At 53.8% G+C, this 15,254-nt stretch overlaps 4 protein-coding genes across 4 annotated transcripts, besides 1 other annotated feature; 3 read left to right on the top strand and 1 right to left on the bottom strand.

The window, feature by feature from the left end:
* Positions 1-55: part of a sequence feature (possible transcribed region) that runs on past the window's edge.
* A 1,545-nt stretch (positions 56-1,600) lies between these two features.
* On the top strand, positions 1,601-2,005 carry CYME_CMF084C (Sm protein D1; the record flags this gene model as incomplete). The annotated part of the gene is made up of 1 exon (XM_005535692.1): positions 1,601-2,005. The coding sequence occupies one exon, from the start codon at positions 1,601-1,603 to the stop codon at positions 2,003-2,005; it is 405 nt and encodes a 134-aa protein (XP_005535749.1).
* A 993-nt stretch (positions 2,006-2,998) lies between these two features.
* Positions 2,999-6,184, top strand: CYME_CMF083C (adaptor-related protein complex 1, gamma subunit; the record flags this gene model as incomplete). Its single annotated transcript, XM_005535691.1, has 1 exon — positions 2,999-6,184. One exon carries the CDS (start codon positions 2,999-3,001, stop codon positions 6,182-6,184), a length of 3,186 nt encoding a protein of 1,061 aa, XP_005535748.1.
* A 2,241-nt stretch (positions 6,185-8,425) lies between these two features.
* On the bottom strand, positions 8,426-11,209 carry CYME_CMF082C (similar to oxygen regulated protein precursor; the record flags this gene model as incomplete). Its single annotated transcript, XM_005535690.1, has 1 exon — positions 8,426-11,209. The coding sequence occupies one exon, from the start codon at positions 11,207-11,209 to the stop codon at positions 8,426-8,428; it is 2,784 nt and encodes a 927-aa protein (XP_005535747.1).
* Positions 11,210-13,172: 1,963 nt separating this feature from the next.
* On the top strand, positions 13,173-14,588 carry CYME_CMF081C (hypothetical protein; the record flags this gene model as incomplete). The annotated part of the gene is made up of 1 exon (XM_005535689.1): positions 13,173-14,588. One exon carries the CDS (start codon positions 13,173-13,175, stop codon positions 14,586-14,588), a length of 1,416 nt encoding a protein of 471 aa, XP_005535746.1.
* Between the last annotated feature and the right edge of the window lie 666 nt (positions 14,589-15,254).

Here is a 15,254-nt window from a genome sequence, read left to right as displayed (position 1 = left end):
CCAATATTTTCAGAGACTGCTCGCAGTAAATCGTAAAAAAGAGACTGGTTGATCACCTTACGGAGAGCAAAAGCGACGGTAGTAGCCACCACTGGCATTTCTGTTTCTCAAAAGCTTGTTCGTTCGGCTCTGAAAACACTTGGATATCGTCGCAAAAATATTACCGTTTTCACGCACGGCCGTCTTCTACTGAAAGCTCAAAGACAACAAAGTTCTTGGAACGTCACTATCAGTATGAAGCAGAGGGGCGTCGGTTTGTTTTTTTTCAGTTGATAAGAATTCCATCGGGAGAACCGATCGGAACGTATATGGATATTCGCGGATTAGGAAACCCGTTGTACGTACGATGGAACTCGAGTAGAACGAGGATATCATACTTTTATTCAAGCTTTTGAGGATATATTCGGCGACCTCAGTTTCGCAGGCAGAGAACGCCTATCCAACTGCTCCAACCACTTTGTCGAATCATCAAAGACTTGCCCCCTGATGCCTGGCGACTTCATTCTGTTGGACAACATAGCATTTGACCACTCCTGTTACTTTGGAGCTGTTGCTGATGCTATTGGTGTCGAGCTGCTTTTCATTCCTCCGCGCTCTCCGTGGTTGAGCCCCATCGAAGGCGGGTTTTCCGTCGTTGCACGCAATGATCGCTCCACTGGACGAATCACTGATGCATTCAGCAAACGGTGACTCACCCGGAGCACATGTTCTCTGCCTTCCGCAAGTCCTAATCGCGTCGGAAACGTCCTCACATTAGGGCATAAAGAAGTGCGTTCATTTTGAAGAAATAAAAAATCCAAGGGAAAGCCATGGACATGAAAGTCGGGGATCCTACAGGGCCACCATTGCTGGCTGTCGAAAGAAAGCCAAAAATCGTCTCCTCCCCGACCATCTAGCTAAGACGAGCCAGTGACGAAGACGAAGAAGAAGTGAGGGGATCGGCGAGATAAGGCGCTTGTCCGACGGGACCACGACGAGAATACATTGACACAGGGGGGACGAGTTCTGGCAATCCTTCCTCTGAAGCGTTCCATCAAAGGCCATCAAAGCATGGGGTTTGTGAACCGAGACTTCAACGCCTCCATCAATATAAGGAGCTGTGCGGTACTGAAGACGAGACCCTCGAAGCTGACGCAATCCAACTTTCTGGGGCAGCCTCCCAGGCATGAGGTATGCCTGGATAAAACAAAATCAGTAGAAGCCGGCCGGTCACAAGAAGCTTGGAGATTTCTATGAATGGGTTTTCTGTACCCTCCATGGCTGTGGAACTTTTTTTGTTTTACTGAGCATATACTCCTGCAAGAGTTGCTTGTCACAGCAGTGGGTTGACGAAAGCGGCTGGCACTGCCGTTAAGCCCGCACGAGCTTTACCCTCTGTTGCTGAACTTGATCAAGCGCTGTTCTCACAGACAGAACGATTTTGTTTGCTGCGGTTGAGGCCAAGTGCACTCTGTGAGACCAGTCCGAGTCCCAAAGGGTCCTGCAGCGCTCTCGAGCTTCCGTTTCGAGCGCCACTTGCAGCCTCACAGGTTTCGCTAGGTCACGCTCTTTGGGGAGTTTTGAGAGGCTGCAACCTGCGCACCTGCGTCTGAGCCGACAAATGACCCCCTTGCTTTATTTCCTAACTCGCCTTCGAGGTGCCACTGTTACTGTTGAGCTGAAAGATGGGACGAAGGCCACGGGAACTGTACAGCGAGTGGATAATGAGATGAACGTTTACCTGCTGAACGCTTCCGTTACTGGAAAACCTCCAGCCGAGCTCCCCTCTGCTTCTCTGGAGACGCACGCGGCCCAGGTCGTCGCCCCTTGGACCGAGCGATTCAGTGAACCGGATGCCTCAGCTATGAGTCGTCGGAATCAACCTCAGCAAAAGGCGAGAGAATATCGAATCCGGGGATCTACGGTTCGATATATCATTCTGCCCGAGTCATTGAACCTGGAGAGCGCTTTGAAAGAAACGCGCAAGTTCAGCCCCAGAACACGATATCAGAAAGAGAGACACTGACTGTGCCGGGGTGTTTCGCAAAAATTGTTTCTGTTTATCGTCCGGCGGGAGAGCCCGGGACTCTGGCCTCCGGATTGCTATCGACGAGTCATGGAGGGTTCTTCGTCAGCGCAGTCACAGTTTCGATGTAGAGCTGCTGGGTTGGAAGCATCTTGCTCTGCCTCCGCTGTTTACCGAGGAGGAAGCAAACAGAATGCTTTTGAGGATCGCGGGTAACTTGACGGGTAAGGAGCTTGCCGGCAGGTTCGCGACAGCGCTCTCCGCTGTCGATATCGTCGGCCTCGTTGAAACCGTGCAGGAGCATGCAACGGAGCGTACACACACACACACACACAATGGAGTTGGTGAGCTTCATCGCGAGTCGTTCCAGTGCGCAGGCGCATGTTGCCGGCTCTTTGCCTGGCGTCGCGTACGCTACTCGTCGTGCTACGAGGCTATGTACGAGCGACATGCGTCCCTGAATTCGATGAGGAACAGTGCTTTGCTGATCCCTGGCCTGAAATAGCGAAAACTTCCGTCTAAGGTGGCCCAATACCATCGTTGGTACTCTCCCAAGCTGCGGAAGCAATGACTGTTTCTCGATGTCTGCTCAGGTCCAGGATTCGTTTGCAGCCGATATCTCTTGTAGGTTTACCAGCAGGATACGCCAGCAAGCATCGCCTGATACGGCGCAATCGCGTCTATGGCGTGCGCTTTGTACGCAAAAGTTTGCAGGATAAAGGTGTCCTGAACCAATTTCCCGACCGTACTCTAGCCTCCTTGAAGCACGTATGACATTCGAGACCATGCACTGGAACACCAGATCGACGGTTATACGGTTTGTCCAGCCAGACTTGCAGTATTCGAAAGACAACCCCTGAAAGTCGCAAGCTCTACAAGCTTCTTGAAGCATGCATTACCATCGAAGCTGCAAACTGGAACAAACTGCTAGACGCATAAGCTGTTCACCCAACCTGACTTGCAGCATGCGAAACATGAGCTGAGGAGAATCGGATGGGTTGTCTCTGCCCATCGATGAGGCGTCACCGTCCTCTTTCGCATTCATGCGCACTTGAACGCGACCCGGTTGCCGCTGCGTATCGCCGTTTCACGACCTGCGCTCCGCAGCACCACAGACCGGACTTGAAGCGAAGACTCTTGGGAGTGGTTCATCAAATGCAGAAGGAGCTCGATAAGGCCGTTCGGAGCGCTAAGAACGCCATCTCTACGGCCAAAAAGCAGTACATCGTGTATGCGTTACGGGACACTGTAAAGCTGTTTCGGAAGCAAAGGACTGCCTCGGCGGAGCGCGAGTTTGTCAAAAAGCAGCTCGCTCAGATTCGGGACCTATCTCGACAAGAAGATCGTTACTTCCGCCGACGCAACGTTGCAAAACTCGTGTTTTTCTACCTAAATGGCTATGGTGTCGATTTCGGTATCATGGAGTGCGTCAAACTCTGTGCCAGTCCCAAGTTCAAAGACAAACGCATTGGGTACATGGCGCTGCAGGTACTGCTCGACGAACAATCTGAAGTTCTTCTTCTCGTAGTGAACGTTTTGAAACAGGATCTCCAGAGCGACAACCACCAGATTGTGGCTCTCGCGTTACACGTAGTGGCGAACCTGGCTTCAGCGGAGATCGGTCAGGACCTCGCTCCCGACGTGGAACGTCTCCTGCACTCGCGGAACCCTTTTATACGGAAGAAAGCAGCGCTTGCGGCGCTCCGTTTATGTCGACGTACTCCAGAACCAGCGGACTCGTTTCGAGCTGCCGCCCTGGAGCTGTTGAAGATGCCACACCACCACGGTGTCTTGATTAGCGGTCTGGCGCTGCTCGAGGAGCTGCTGACGGTAGCGCCGGGTGCCCTGTATGGGATGCTAGCCAACGAGTATCAGGCATTGTTGGTGCAGCAGCTTCGAGAAACCGCAACAGCTGGCTTCAATCCAGAATACGGATTCCAGGGTGTCTGCGATCCATTTCTCCAGTGCAGCATCTTGAAGATGCTTCGACGACTGGGGCAGCACGATTCGGCGGCGACAGAGGAGCTTCACCGAACACTTATCGATGTTGCGCGCTCAAGTGAACGCTCTCATGGAGTTGTCCTCGAATGTGTTCGCACGATTTTGGCGCTAGAGAGCTCGCCTTCGAGAAACCTGGCTTTCGCGATTCAGATACTCGGTGACTTTCTACGTAGCCGTGACCCGAACTTGCGCCTTGTTGCGCTAGAACTGCTCCCACAGGCTGCAGAGCGGAGCATGGCGAGTGTTGCCGCCCACCAGGAGACGATTTTCGAGTGCCTTCGTGATGCGGACCCGACCATTCAGCGACGCGCCTTGAGTCTCCTGTTTGCGATAGGCACTGCAGCGTCGCTTCAGCGATTCTGCAAGGAGTTGGTATCCTACCTACAGAGCGTGCGGGAAGCACTGCACCGTTACGAGATTCTTCAGCGTTTGTGGTTGCTCCTCGAGGAGACAGAGCCGGACGTGTACCGAAGACTTGACCTTTTCGTAGAGGTAGCTCAGACGCTACCGACCGGCGATGATGACATCGACGACGACGCCTTCAGGGGCGGTGCTGGCGATCCCGGTAGTGGTGCTAGTGGTGATCAGCGCAACCGCATCTACGAACCTCGCGTCGGTGGCGGCTCCGATGTTGCTGGTGATGCGTACGCCGGCCCAGGGCTCTCGGTAGTGCAAGAGATCGAAGCGGAGCTCGCTGACGAGGTAGTCACGGCGATGTTGGCGAACCCTGAAGCTGGTATGGCTATCTTTTACCGATTAATGGATATTGTTTTAGAGCAAATTGCGCGGAGACGTTCGGCTGTGACCCTGCTCATGCATATTGGACTTGCGTTTGCTGCTGAGCACGACATTCCGCATAGCGCTCGCCCTCGTACATACGCAAAAGACGCGGATGCGAGCGCCCAGATAGGACAAGCATCTAAGCGTGAACGGGGTACGTCAAAAGCTCCACGTGCAACGAATGCGGCGATAGAACAAGCACCTGATTTCGAACTCGGAACGTCAAAAGCTCCGACTGCAACGAGTGCGGCAGTTTTATCCGAACGCGCTGGTGAAGACAGCGAAGCCGCAGAAAATGGTGTTTCATCTGTGAACAGCGCGGATATCCCGTCAGCCGCAGAGGATAGTCTCAATTGGAAACTAGCGGAACTGGTGCTTCATCTACCTGGTGATCGGGATCTGTCTCTTCGTCAACGGCAAAGACCGGCGTATCTGCACCGGACATCAACCCTGGGGCGTTTAGCCGTAGATGTGCTCTTTCGCACAGCCTTGCGGACGCGGCTCAAGACGAGTGAAGTGTTTGGTGCATGCGCTCGACTCCTCTCCGAGCAATCAAAAGCTTTGAGCCTAGACGTGCAACAGCGAGCTCGAGAATACCTGGTGGTTTTGGAGAACGCTCCGTCTGAGACCTTTGAACAGCTCGAGTCTGCATTCTCGCTACCAGATTCATCAAGTTTGCTCGCCTGGCGGCGACAGGGTGCAGCGCGCTCTCGAATCGTGAGCATTCGATTCCTCGGCTCGCAGCATCGCTCACGGATGAACGCCGGAGCCGCACAACTCATTTCCTTTGATGACGAGGAGGAAAGCGCGGAAACGTCCGGTTCACGAGCACCGGACGAGCAACCAGCCGTGCAGGCACCACGCCAGCGCACTCTGCTGGCCGATGCCGTACCGGTTGCAGTTTCGAGCGAATCCACCAACGAAAACGACAGCAGAGCGGCGTGGCATCTCGATATCCTGGAAAGCGTCCTGGATCAAGTGAATTCGAGCGAGGAAGCGTCAGCCGGGTCAGCGTCCGCGAGTCGCGTCATCTACGACGACGAAAAGCTCCGCATACAGATCCAACGCACCAGCTCGGAGACTGTCGATGGACAACAGCGACAGGTATACCATCTGGAAGCCCAGTTCATGAACAAGAGTCCGCGGACCTTTACGGAATTTTTATTCCAAATATCGGTACCGAACTATATTCTGCTCGAAATGATGCCAGCTACGTCGGGGAGCCTGCCCCCGTCGACACAACCTCAGCGGGTAACGCAGCGGTTTCGACTGCACAAGGATGGGCATGACACACGTCCATTGACGTTCCGCTTCCGCTTTACGTATGTGGATCCTTCGGGTCAGCGGATTGTGCGTCAAGGTCTCGTGGGTGACGTACTTGACGCGTTGGATTCTTAGCTCGAAAACGTTCCGCGGCGCTATGCGTGAGACCCTTATTGCTAGCTCTCACGAAACGTGACTCCGAGCATCGCCTTGACCAAGCTCGTGTTGCTTTCTGATGAAGCAGTGCTCACTTGCATCAGTTAAGTGAGCTTCGAGGCTGTCGCCGCTAAAGTCGTTCGATACAGTCGGAAATTGGCCTCGTCGTTATGCTTCGCAAAAGGAGCTTTGCGCTGCTCCTCGACTGTTTCCCAGAGCGTCCAAGCCTTTATATAAAGTTGATGATGCTCCTGGGAAGCGGTCTAATCCGTAGACAATTGCACGAGGGCAGCAGTCGGGAAACCACTCCATGCTTTCCGCTGGAGCGCACACCATCACCTCTAAGAAGCATCGGTGCGTCCGGCGGTCTTGAGGCGGGGCAGAGCTTTCAGACCCGGAAAAGGCTGCGTTCTAGATCGAGGAGTCTGGAGTTCATTTACGTTTAGCGGCCTTTACGCTATCGGACGCGTGCTTTCCCAGCCATGAAGTCGTTTGTGCTCTATTTAAGCATCAGCCTCGTTTCTTGAAATAGCCGTGGTGCAGAGCGGACTTGTGAAACAGAGTTCTGAGCGCTAGCAAGCTCTGCAAAGATACTGTAATCTCTGGATAGGAGTATCCGGCTTTCCAAGAATTGCTAAACCGTGCAAGGAATCAATGGTATATGGGTATCGTTATGCACGCAATGAACATAAAAAACAAACGCTGCATCCGTGTCGGGTGTACATTCAGTACTGCATTGCCTGTTCCGTTCCTGCCCTTCGTTTTTTCCGACCTTTCTTCGATGCACATCCTCGACATTCCAATTGCATGAAAAAGGACCCGCCGATTCATCTGTCGTCTTAACATGTTCGCTCGTTTCGTCGGTATGGCTCGTTCTAGCCTTTGATTCGAGGATTCTGTACCTCACTGGAATCAAAACGAGTCACCTTGTCATCGAGAACGGGTCCGTAAAATAACAGTTATCATCGTGGAATAAGGACACACAAGCCTCCATGCTTCTCGTTTACCTGCCTGCAGCATGCTCAAATCAAGCATGCTTCAAATTTCCCAAGTTTTCCATTCAAGAAAATTGATGCCGCTGGACTGATAATGCAAAGAACGCCACGTCGTCGCTGGACGACTTTTCGATATCTTCATGTCGAAATTTGAATGAAATGGTCACCACGAAGATTCGATTCCGTTTGAACGACTCCTCCTCTTCTATATGCGGCTATCAACGAAACTGCATTCGTCAGCAGCATGCTACCTCTCATGGAATATGCTCCCAGAGACTCCACGTTCAATGATTTGTGTGGTAAAGGGTCTTGAGCCTCCGTCACCACAGCGATTCGCTTACAGCGGGCAATACGCAACCGCTTCGCACTACAGGAGCGTACACGCGACAATTTCCCCCGATTCGTTCTACTACCTGGACTTGTCTTTGGGTAATGGTTTCAGCAGGGTTCATATTGCGTGCAACAGGCTATCCATTGGACGGAAACGCGTGTCCTTTTCCATGCACTGGAACGCGTACGCGCGGGAGGTATCGCCAAGAACAAGTCCACGACCGTCCGGGTACCGCGCTGGACGCTGTCAAGGAGGCAAGCACCGCAGAGAGCCTTCTTCGCCAGTCAAGCGCACGGACCGAGTAATGAAGCAAGCGTCGATGCACCATGGTACGGCGCTCGATGGAGAACATGCTGTAGACTCGTGAGCAACACCGACCACAGGCACGTGTAATCGCTTTGCGGAGCGCACCGAGGTTTCCCCGAAAGGCGAATAGGATAGCGGCGAGCAAAGTGTCTAGATCGCAGCTACCTTCTACACATGCAACGCGTTCACAACTGCGGGAAGCAGTGAAAGCTAGGCGTTATTGGCGCCATCGGTATATCCTCCGACTGCTGACATTGGAGCCTTAGGCGACAGATAAGACTACCTTGCTTTAAACTGGAGATAAGCGAGCGGCAAAGGAAGCTGTCGCAGAAAAAGCCCGCAAATTCTGGTGTTGATGAGCGCGGATACAACCTAAACTTTGGTAGGTGCGTACGAATCGGAAAACCTTTTCCGTTCTATGCTGACCCGTCCATAGATAAATTTATTGTAAACTCCGGATACGAATGCCTAAAGCACTTCGCATCCCAACCAAATAAACCTATGCAGACTGTGTCCAGGATCTGAGGTGCTTTTCCCTGCTCACTCCATGCATTCAGTTCTTGCGTTGTACGCCATACTCGCAATTGCTTACAGTTCTGTGTGATCCATCCCGTGCTCCGGAGCTACGGTTTGCGTTGCACTGCTGGGCGGCTCAGCGGTCTGCCCGGTTTTCGTCTGCGATCCCAGCGGCGCAGTAAAAGTCTCTGCCTGTGTCTGGTTCAAGGATAGCAGCGCCGTGGCGAAATGTTCCGAAAAGAGGCGCGCTTGCTGTTCAGCAGCATCCACCAATTCTGCGGACGGTTGGGCTTGCAACTGCTCTGCGAGATGTGTAACGCGAGCCAAAAGCTCCTGCATATCGGGGGGTTTCCGCTGGACCCCTCTACCCTTTCGTAGCTGCAGTGCATCCTTCTGGTGCTGGCGAATCCACTGTTCCAGCTGTTGCAGGATTTCAAGGGTCTTCTGGTAACGTTCCATCCGGGCATAAACTGGTTTGGTTGCATTTTCGAGCGACCAGAGAAGTTGTTCCAAGTCGTTGACGGCGAGCGCTGCACTGGATTCTTGGTGAATTCGCAATTCCACTTGATGCAGACGCTCTAGAATGAGGCTTCGCTCTGGCTCGAGACACAAGCGCGCTGGGAGCTTGCTCAATGTACCAGATGGGGCACCTAAGGCCAACTCTTCATGCAGTCGAAGAGTCATTGCTTCCAGAGCGTTGCGCAGGTACGCGCTCCGTTCGCGTTCGCGATCTAGAGCATCCAAAGCTTCCAAACGAATTCTTGACGCTTTCGCGCTCGTTTCCGGAAATGTCCATACAGAGTAAAGCATTGTTGCCCGCAGCGAGTGACGCTGCCCACGAGGCACCACTGATGGGCTGGGCTCGGTCTCGGCCTCGCCGGTTGGCACAGTCGAGGCTGAGCCCCGAGGGGCTGCCGCAGCGCCGGTGCCTGACCCGCGTCCGCGCACCCGCTGTTGTGGCTGTTGCTCCGTACCTGCGTTACTGAGCTGCTGGGGCGGCGCTGTGGACGCCTCTTCATCCTTTCGGTGCATGGTGTTCGATGCAGATGCGTGAGCGTGTGGCATCTGCAGCACATAAAGCTCAGCACGCTTGAGAACCGGTGCAGTGAGCGGATCAATCTCAAAAGCAAGCTCCAATTCCGCGGGATAGTTATCTTGGCCCAAGGACATGTTCTCGAGGTTCCAGTGCGACACAAGTGCGGCGTCATCCCAAAAGTTCGCAGCATTCCCTGCCTCGAACCAATAGAGCTCCGTGTCGAAGCGTGTCACAGGCATCCGAACCTGGAGGATATGGTTGGTGTTGCTGTTCATTCGCGGCGTCACGATAACGCATCGATCATAGGGTGGCCCCTTCGACGACGCATTCGCTACGCAGACCTTACAGGGCCGTGGATACACATCTGAGAGGACCAGCGGACGCACCCGAAAGAATGGCGACAACGCGGCGGCATAGAAGGCGGCTCCCATTACAGCTGCCTCCTCGGCGTTCACTGTCTTCCGCCAGAGATGACCCGGCACGAGCCGTTGTATTTCCTCAGCAATAGCTGGGGTCCGTGAACCTCCACCCAGAGGGATCAAAGCATGCAGCGGCTGCTGATCGGTCCCCACACGGTGATCCGCAAGCACTTGCTGGACCGGGGCGGCGATGCGCTCGAACACGTTGCGGCAGGCATGCTGAAAGGCTGCACGCGTAACGAGCAGATGATGCTCTTCGCCGGTCGGGAGCTCCACTGTGAGCAACGCTTCTTGATTCGCACTGAGGATTTCCCGCACACGATGGACTTCTCTAGAAAGGCGTAAGCGAAAACGTTCGTCATTATCTATCGAAGGCGCCAAAAGCGACTGTGCTCGCAAACGCGATAGCACGTCCTCGACGAGACACTCGTCGAGGGCAGCGCCACCTGCCTCAGGATGCCACCGGTAGCCGAGCACCTCCACTTCCTGGATGGGAGCAAGCCCGCCGCCAGTCTGGGATCTAAACGCGCTGTCATTTGCAGGAGTGAAGCGAATGAGGGCAGCAGTGGTTCCCTGGGCCCCAATGTCCACGAACAGAACGGTCTGGGGTTGCTCGACCTCTCGATCTAGAGCGAACCGAATCGCTCCAGCCAGGGGCGTCGACACGAGTCCACGCACATTCCAGTTTGCGAGTTGCGCAGCATGGACTAAAGCAGCCCGTTGGGACTGCCGAAACCATATCGGCACTGTCAGGACAGCATCCGTGCCGAGGACATCCTCAGGTGCCGGCGTTGTGGTGCTCTGTTCACGCGATGATACGCCTGTAGCTCTTATTGCCGCGTACGCTCTTCGCTGCACGTACCTAAAGAGCATGCTGGCGAGCTCCGTATCGGTGAAAGCTAGGTCTTGGCGACCTCCGAGTTGAACATGACACGTACGATGCGGCTGGACTCGTTGGTCATGGAGCGTGACGACCCGATCCGTACCAGCAGAGCAGTTTCCTCGTTCGAAAAGTCGACGAACGCTTCGGACGGCGTACTCCGGCCAGCGACCATACGCAGGGCTTGTTCCAGCCTCCCCGAACCGTCGCTCTATTCGTGCATCGCTCACCGGAACGAAAGCGATCAAAGCAGGTGTCTCTCGTTTGCTTTGCTCGTTTGTGAGAACCTGGATTCCAGCGATAGCTTGACTCGCTGCAAAGCGCACGTTCTCTGAACCCAGATCAATGCCAAATGCAGCAAGTTCACCACTTAGAGCAGCCTGGGTTGTAGCTGCTCTGGCTCTGATGGCTAAACTCGCAAAAGCGACCAAGAGACAGAGCGCAACGACTCGCACTACGAGTGCGTGGTAGATAGCGCTGAATCGCTGTCCTCGCTGTTGTCCTAGAGACTGCAACTGCATCAGAAACCTATGATGTGCTGCCTGTGAGTACCTTCGGAGCGTGTCCGGCAGAACGCCTATGAAGGAGGCTCTTCCCGGACGCCTGGCATAGAGCTTGCGTTCAGAGGCGCGATGAACGCCTCGCCATTCGAGGAGACGCTGCCTGCGAAGCTCGCAGTCGACGCGCTCTCATTGTTAGAGCAAAACAGGAAGGTTGATTGGATCCCTGTGTTCAGGTGTTTCGGTATTTGTTCCCGATTTCGTTTTGGTTGACGTTCAGCCTGGACGTCTGAGGTGCAACAAAAGGGTTTATGGCTTCGAATGTGTTCTTAGGACTCTCGATCGTGTGGTCGGAGTGGCTTCTTTGACGCGTTGTCTCTGGAATAGGTTCCGTCACCGATATCAGAATGGCTCCCGACGCACTCAGACAACAGTTGGTAAAACGTAGACACGATGGAATTGTTCATGTGCACAAGCATCCACTATATTCCTTTCTTTATGAGTAGTGTGCTCAGAACACGCATTCACCTAATTTGCGATCCTTCTATTTCAAGGCAACTCATGGACGAAGGGATTCGCGCCTCTGTTTTGAGGACGAATGCTCGGCGTCACTTCTTGACGACTTTTCGATATCTTCATGTCAAAATTGGAATGAAATGGTCACCACGAAGATTCGATTCCGTTTGAACGACTCCTCCTCTTCTATATGCGGTTATCAACGAAACTGCATTCGTCAGCAGCATGCTACCTCTCATGGGATATGCTCCCAGAGACTCCACGTTCAATGATTTGTGTGGTAAAGGGTCTTGAGCCTCCGTCACCACAGCGATTCGCTTACAGCGGGCAATACGCAACCGCTTCGCACTACAGGAGCGTACACGCGACAATTTCCCCCGATTCGTTCTATTACCTGGACTTGTCTTTGGGTAATGGTTTCAGCAGGGTTCATATTGCGTTCAACAGGCTATCCATTGGACGGAAACGCGTATCCTTTTCCATGCACTGGAACGCATACGCGCGGGAGGTATCGCCAAGAACAAGTCCACGACCGTCCGGGTACCGCGCTGGACGCTGTCAAGGAGGCAAGCACCGCAGAGAGCCTTCTTCGCCAGTCAAGCGCACGGACCGAGTAATGAAGCAAGCGTCGATGCACCATGGTACGGCGCTCGATGGAGAACATGCTGTGGACTTGTGAGCAACACCGACCACAGGCACGTGTAATCGCTTTGCGGAACGCACCGAGGTTTCACCGAAAGGCGAATAGGATAGCGGCGAGCAAAGTGTCTAGATCGCAGCTACCTTCTACACATGCAACGCGTTCACAACTGCGGGAAGCAACGAAAGCTAGGCGTTATTGGCGCCATCGGTATATCCTCCGACTGCTGACACTGGAGCCTTAGGCTGCAGATACGACTACCTTGCTTTAAACTGGAGAAAAGCGAGCGGCAAAGGAAGCTGTCGCAGAAAAAGCCCGCAAATTCTGGTGTTGATGAGCGCGGGTACAACCTAAACTTTGGTAGGTGCGTACGAATCGGAAAACCTTTTCCGTTCTATGCTGATGTAATTGCATCGAGCCATCAAGAGCGCTTCGTCGATATGATGGATACTGTGTCAAGGGCTCGAGGTTCACTCGTTTCTAGTTGAACTGAGTTGAAGTGGTGGCGTATCTGCTGATTCCTCGTGGAACGGGTGCTTGCCCTGCACGGTGTTCGCATCCTTTTCCGGCAGTCGCGGGTCTTTCTTCCACTAAACGCGTTGCTGGCACGCTCTAAGCTCTGAACGGCAACGCTTCCAGGACAAGTTACAAATTTGACGTTGGTACTGAATAGTTGCTCCGCGACAAAGACAACTGAATAAAGTGTGTCTTCCAGCACGTTTGAAGCGATGGATAAGTGACCCGTCAGAAACGTCCAGCCGTTCGGCAGCGACTTGAGCTCGTCTGTTGTACCGTCTTAAACGCACTCAGCAGCACTAACGCGGAAAGATGAAGCGCTGCTGGCGTGTTTTCTTACAACTGTGTAAGATATTGCTGACGCGAATCCTTTTCTTTCACCGCGCGGGGTTGTTCACGCACGACTTGGCGGGTATAGAGAACCGAAACCTTGACCAGCGCGATAAGCAGTGGGGTATGGTGCGTCTCCTATCACCATATGCCGTTCTGCAGTCTAGCGGCAGCGAGGGACCGGCGACTGCGACTGCATGGTATAACGGGAGCAGTCCATGGAACGCCGCAACGCCCCGAAACGCGTTCATGGTAGCACCTGGTAACGCCTGGTTCAACGAGAGCTTTCCATGGACTCTTCTAACGCCTCAACACATTCTGCATCGGAGAGTAAGCGAGGATATTCCTGATTCCATGAAGCGATCTTCGATGGATAGGTCGTCGTCGATGCGGCAGACGCATGCCCGTGGGCAAGTGATTGTTGTGCCGTTTGCAAAACATCAATTCGAGGCAGTTGAGCGGTGGATTCACTGGAATCTTCCACTAGCTTGCCCGGTAGAGACTGCAGAGCGCACTTCGAGTCAAACAGTGTTGGCGTTTTATATCAACACAATCTGGGATAGCGACCTCTACCTTCGTGTCGTCGACGCGCTCCGAAAAGCGACAGCTCCAACATGGCCTTCCTGTTTGGATCATGGTGTGTACCTCATCGAGGCGCGTCTGGACAGCACTGCTGATCGTTACAGGCCTAGCTCATGGCTTTCCGAACGTGACTCTGCAGGCACCGGCAGTATGTTCTATCCTTTGGTGTTTGCTCTGAGCCTGGCCGCCGCTGGCGGCAAGCCGGCTGAACGCTCCGCAGAGCCCTGGATGAACACGGAACACAGGGCGCTGCGCTTCCATCGATTGTCCCTGGGGCGACAGTCATCGCAGCGAAGCATCTTTAGTGGTCCACATGAGTCCACGAGTCTACCCCGAGTACGATACTTGTTTTGGTGCGAACCAGACTGCAATGCGGTGCAAGCGCAGTACAATGATGCGCTTCGTCGGATCGTAGCGCTCGCGGATGCTCGTCGTCTGTGGATGCTGGGCTCTCCGCTGCGAAGCACCAACCTGGATGCACGCATCTCCTGGCGACTGCAGTACCACCAAGATGCGCATCGAACGCAGATGAACGGAAATGCGCTCTATCGAGTAGGTGACTTGGATTTCTGTCGATGGCTGTGGCGAGTCTGGAATCGTCACCGCTCTGCGGCGTTTGATGTTGCGATTGATCGGCAGCTTTTTGCCAGCACAGAGGAGTTCTGGGATCGATCATTTCGACTGCAGTATTTTGCCCAGATCGAGTTTATTCACAATCTCGGAAACGAACCGTATCGCTGGCATGAGTATCGGTATCGTCATCCATACTGCTTTTTCATCCACGGGAAAAACAGGTTGCCGCCTGTGACCTCATGAGGTGGCTGGGAGCCTCACTGCAACATAGCGGCGTTTTGGACTCGGCAGCAGCAGCAGCTGTCACACCCAAATGCCTGTGGTCCAGGATATCGATACGTTTCTGCTGTACACGCGATTTCGTCTAAACCATTCCCCGCGGCGTCGGATATACCCCCGCGTAAGTCGGTATCTCTGCAAAACGATTGCCGTCGCCGTCATAAATACCAGAAGCGTGCTCGCCTAGGAATTGGGCTTTGCTCTTTGCCTCTCAGTACAGACACGCGACAGCGAAGATTGCCTTCATTTTGGATAGATCGCGCAAATATGGACGATAATGTGCTGGCTGCAATGGAAGTGCGTGCGCTCGCATCTGCAGATACCTCGTTCGCCGCGTCCAGGAGAAAGATGTAGGTACGCAGCGTTTCGTACCTTGACAGAAAGTCTGCTTGTGGCACAGGAAGTAGTACATGCGTAACTTTTCCGTACTAAGCGTCCCGCATCTCACTATGGCGGTGGGTATGCTGTAATTCCATATTCTGTCTACATCATGCCACTACTTTTATCCAGTAGCGTTACCGTGGCCGGATGCAACGGGTGTCATCCGTCCGCCGTCACATCGCTCAAGTGTCGTGCTCTTGGTGCTCGACCAGAAGTAGAGCACCGAAGAGGCTCTCTTGCCCGTGCACG

The sequence above is a fragment of the Cyanidioschyzon merolae genome, chromosome 6 (genome assembly GCF_000091205.1).
Source record: "Cyanidioschyzon merolae strain 10D DNA, chromosome 6, complete genome".
In the NCBI taxonomy this organism is placed as follows: Eukaryota; Rhodophyta; class Bangiophyceae; order Cyanidiales; family Cyanidiaceae; genus Cyanidioschyzon; species Cyanidioschyzon merolae.
This window is presented reverse-complemented; position numbering and strand designations above follow the sequence as displayed.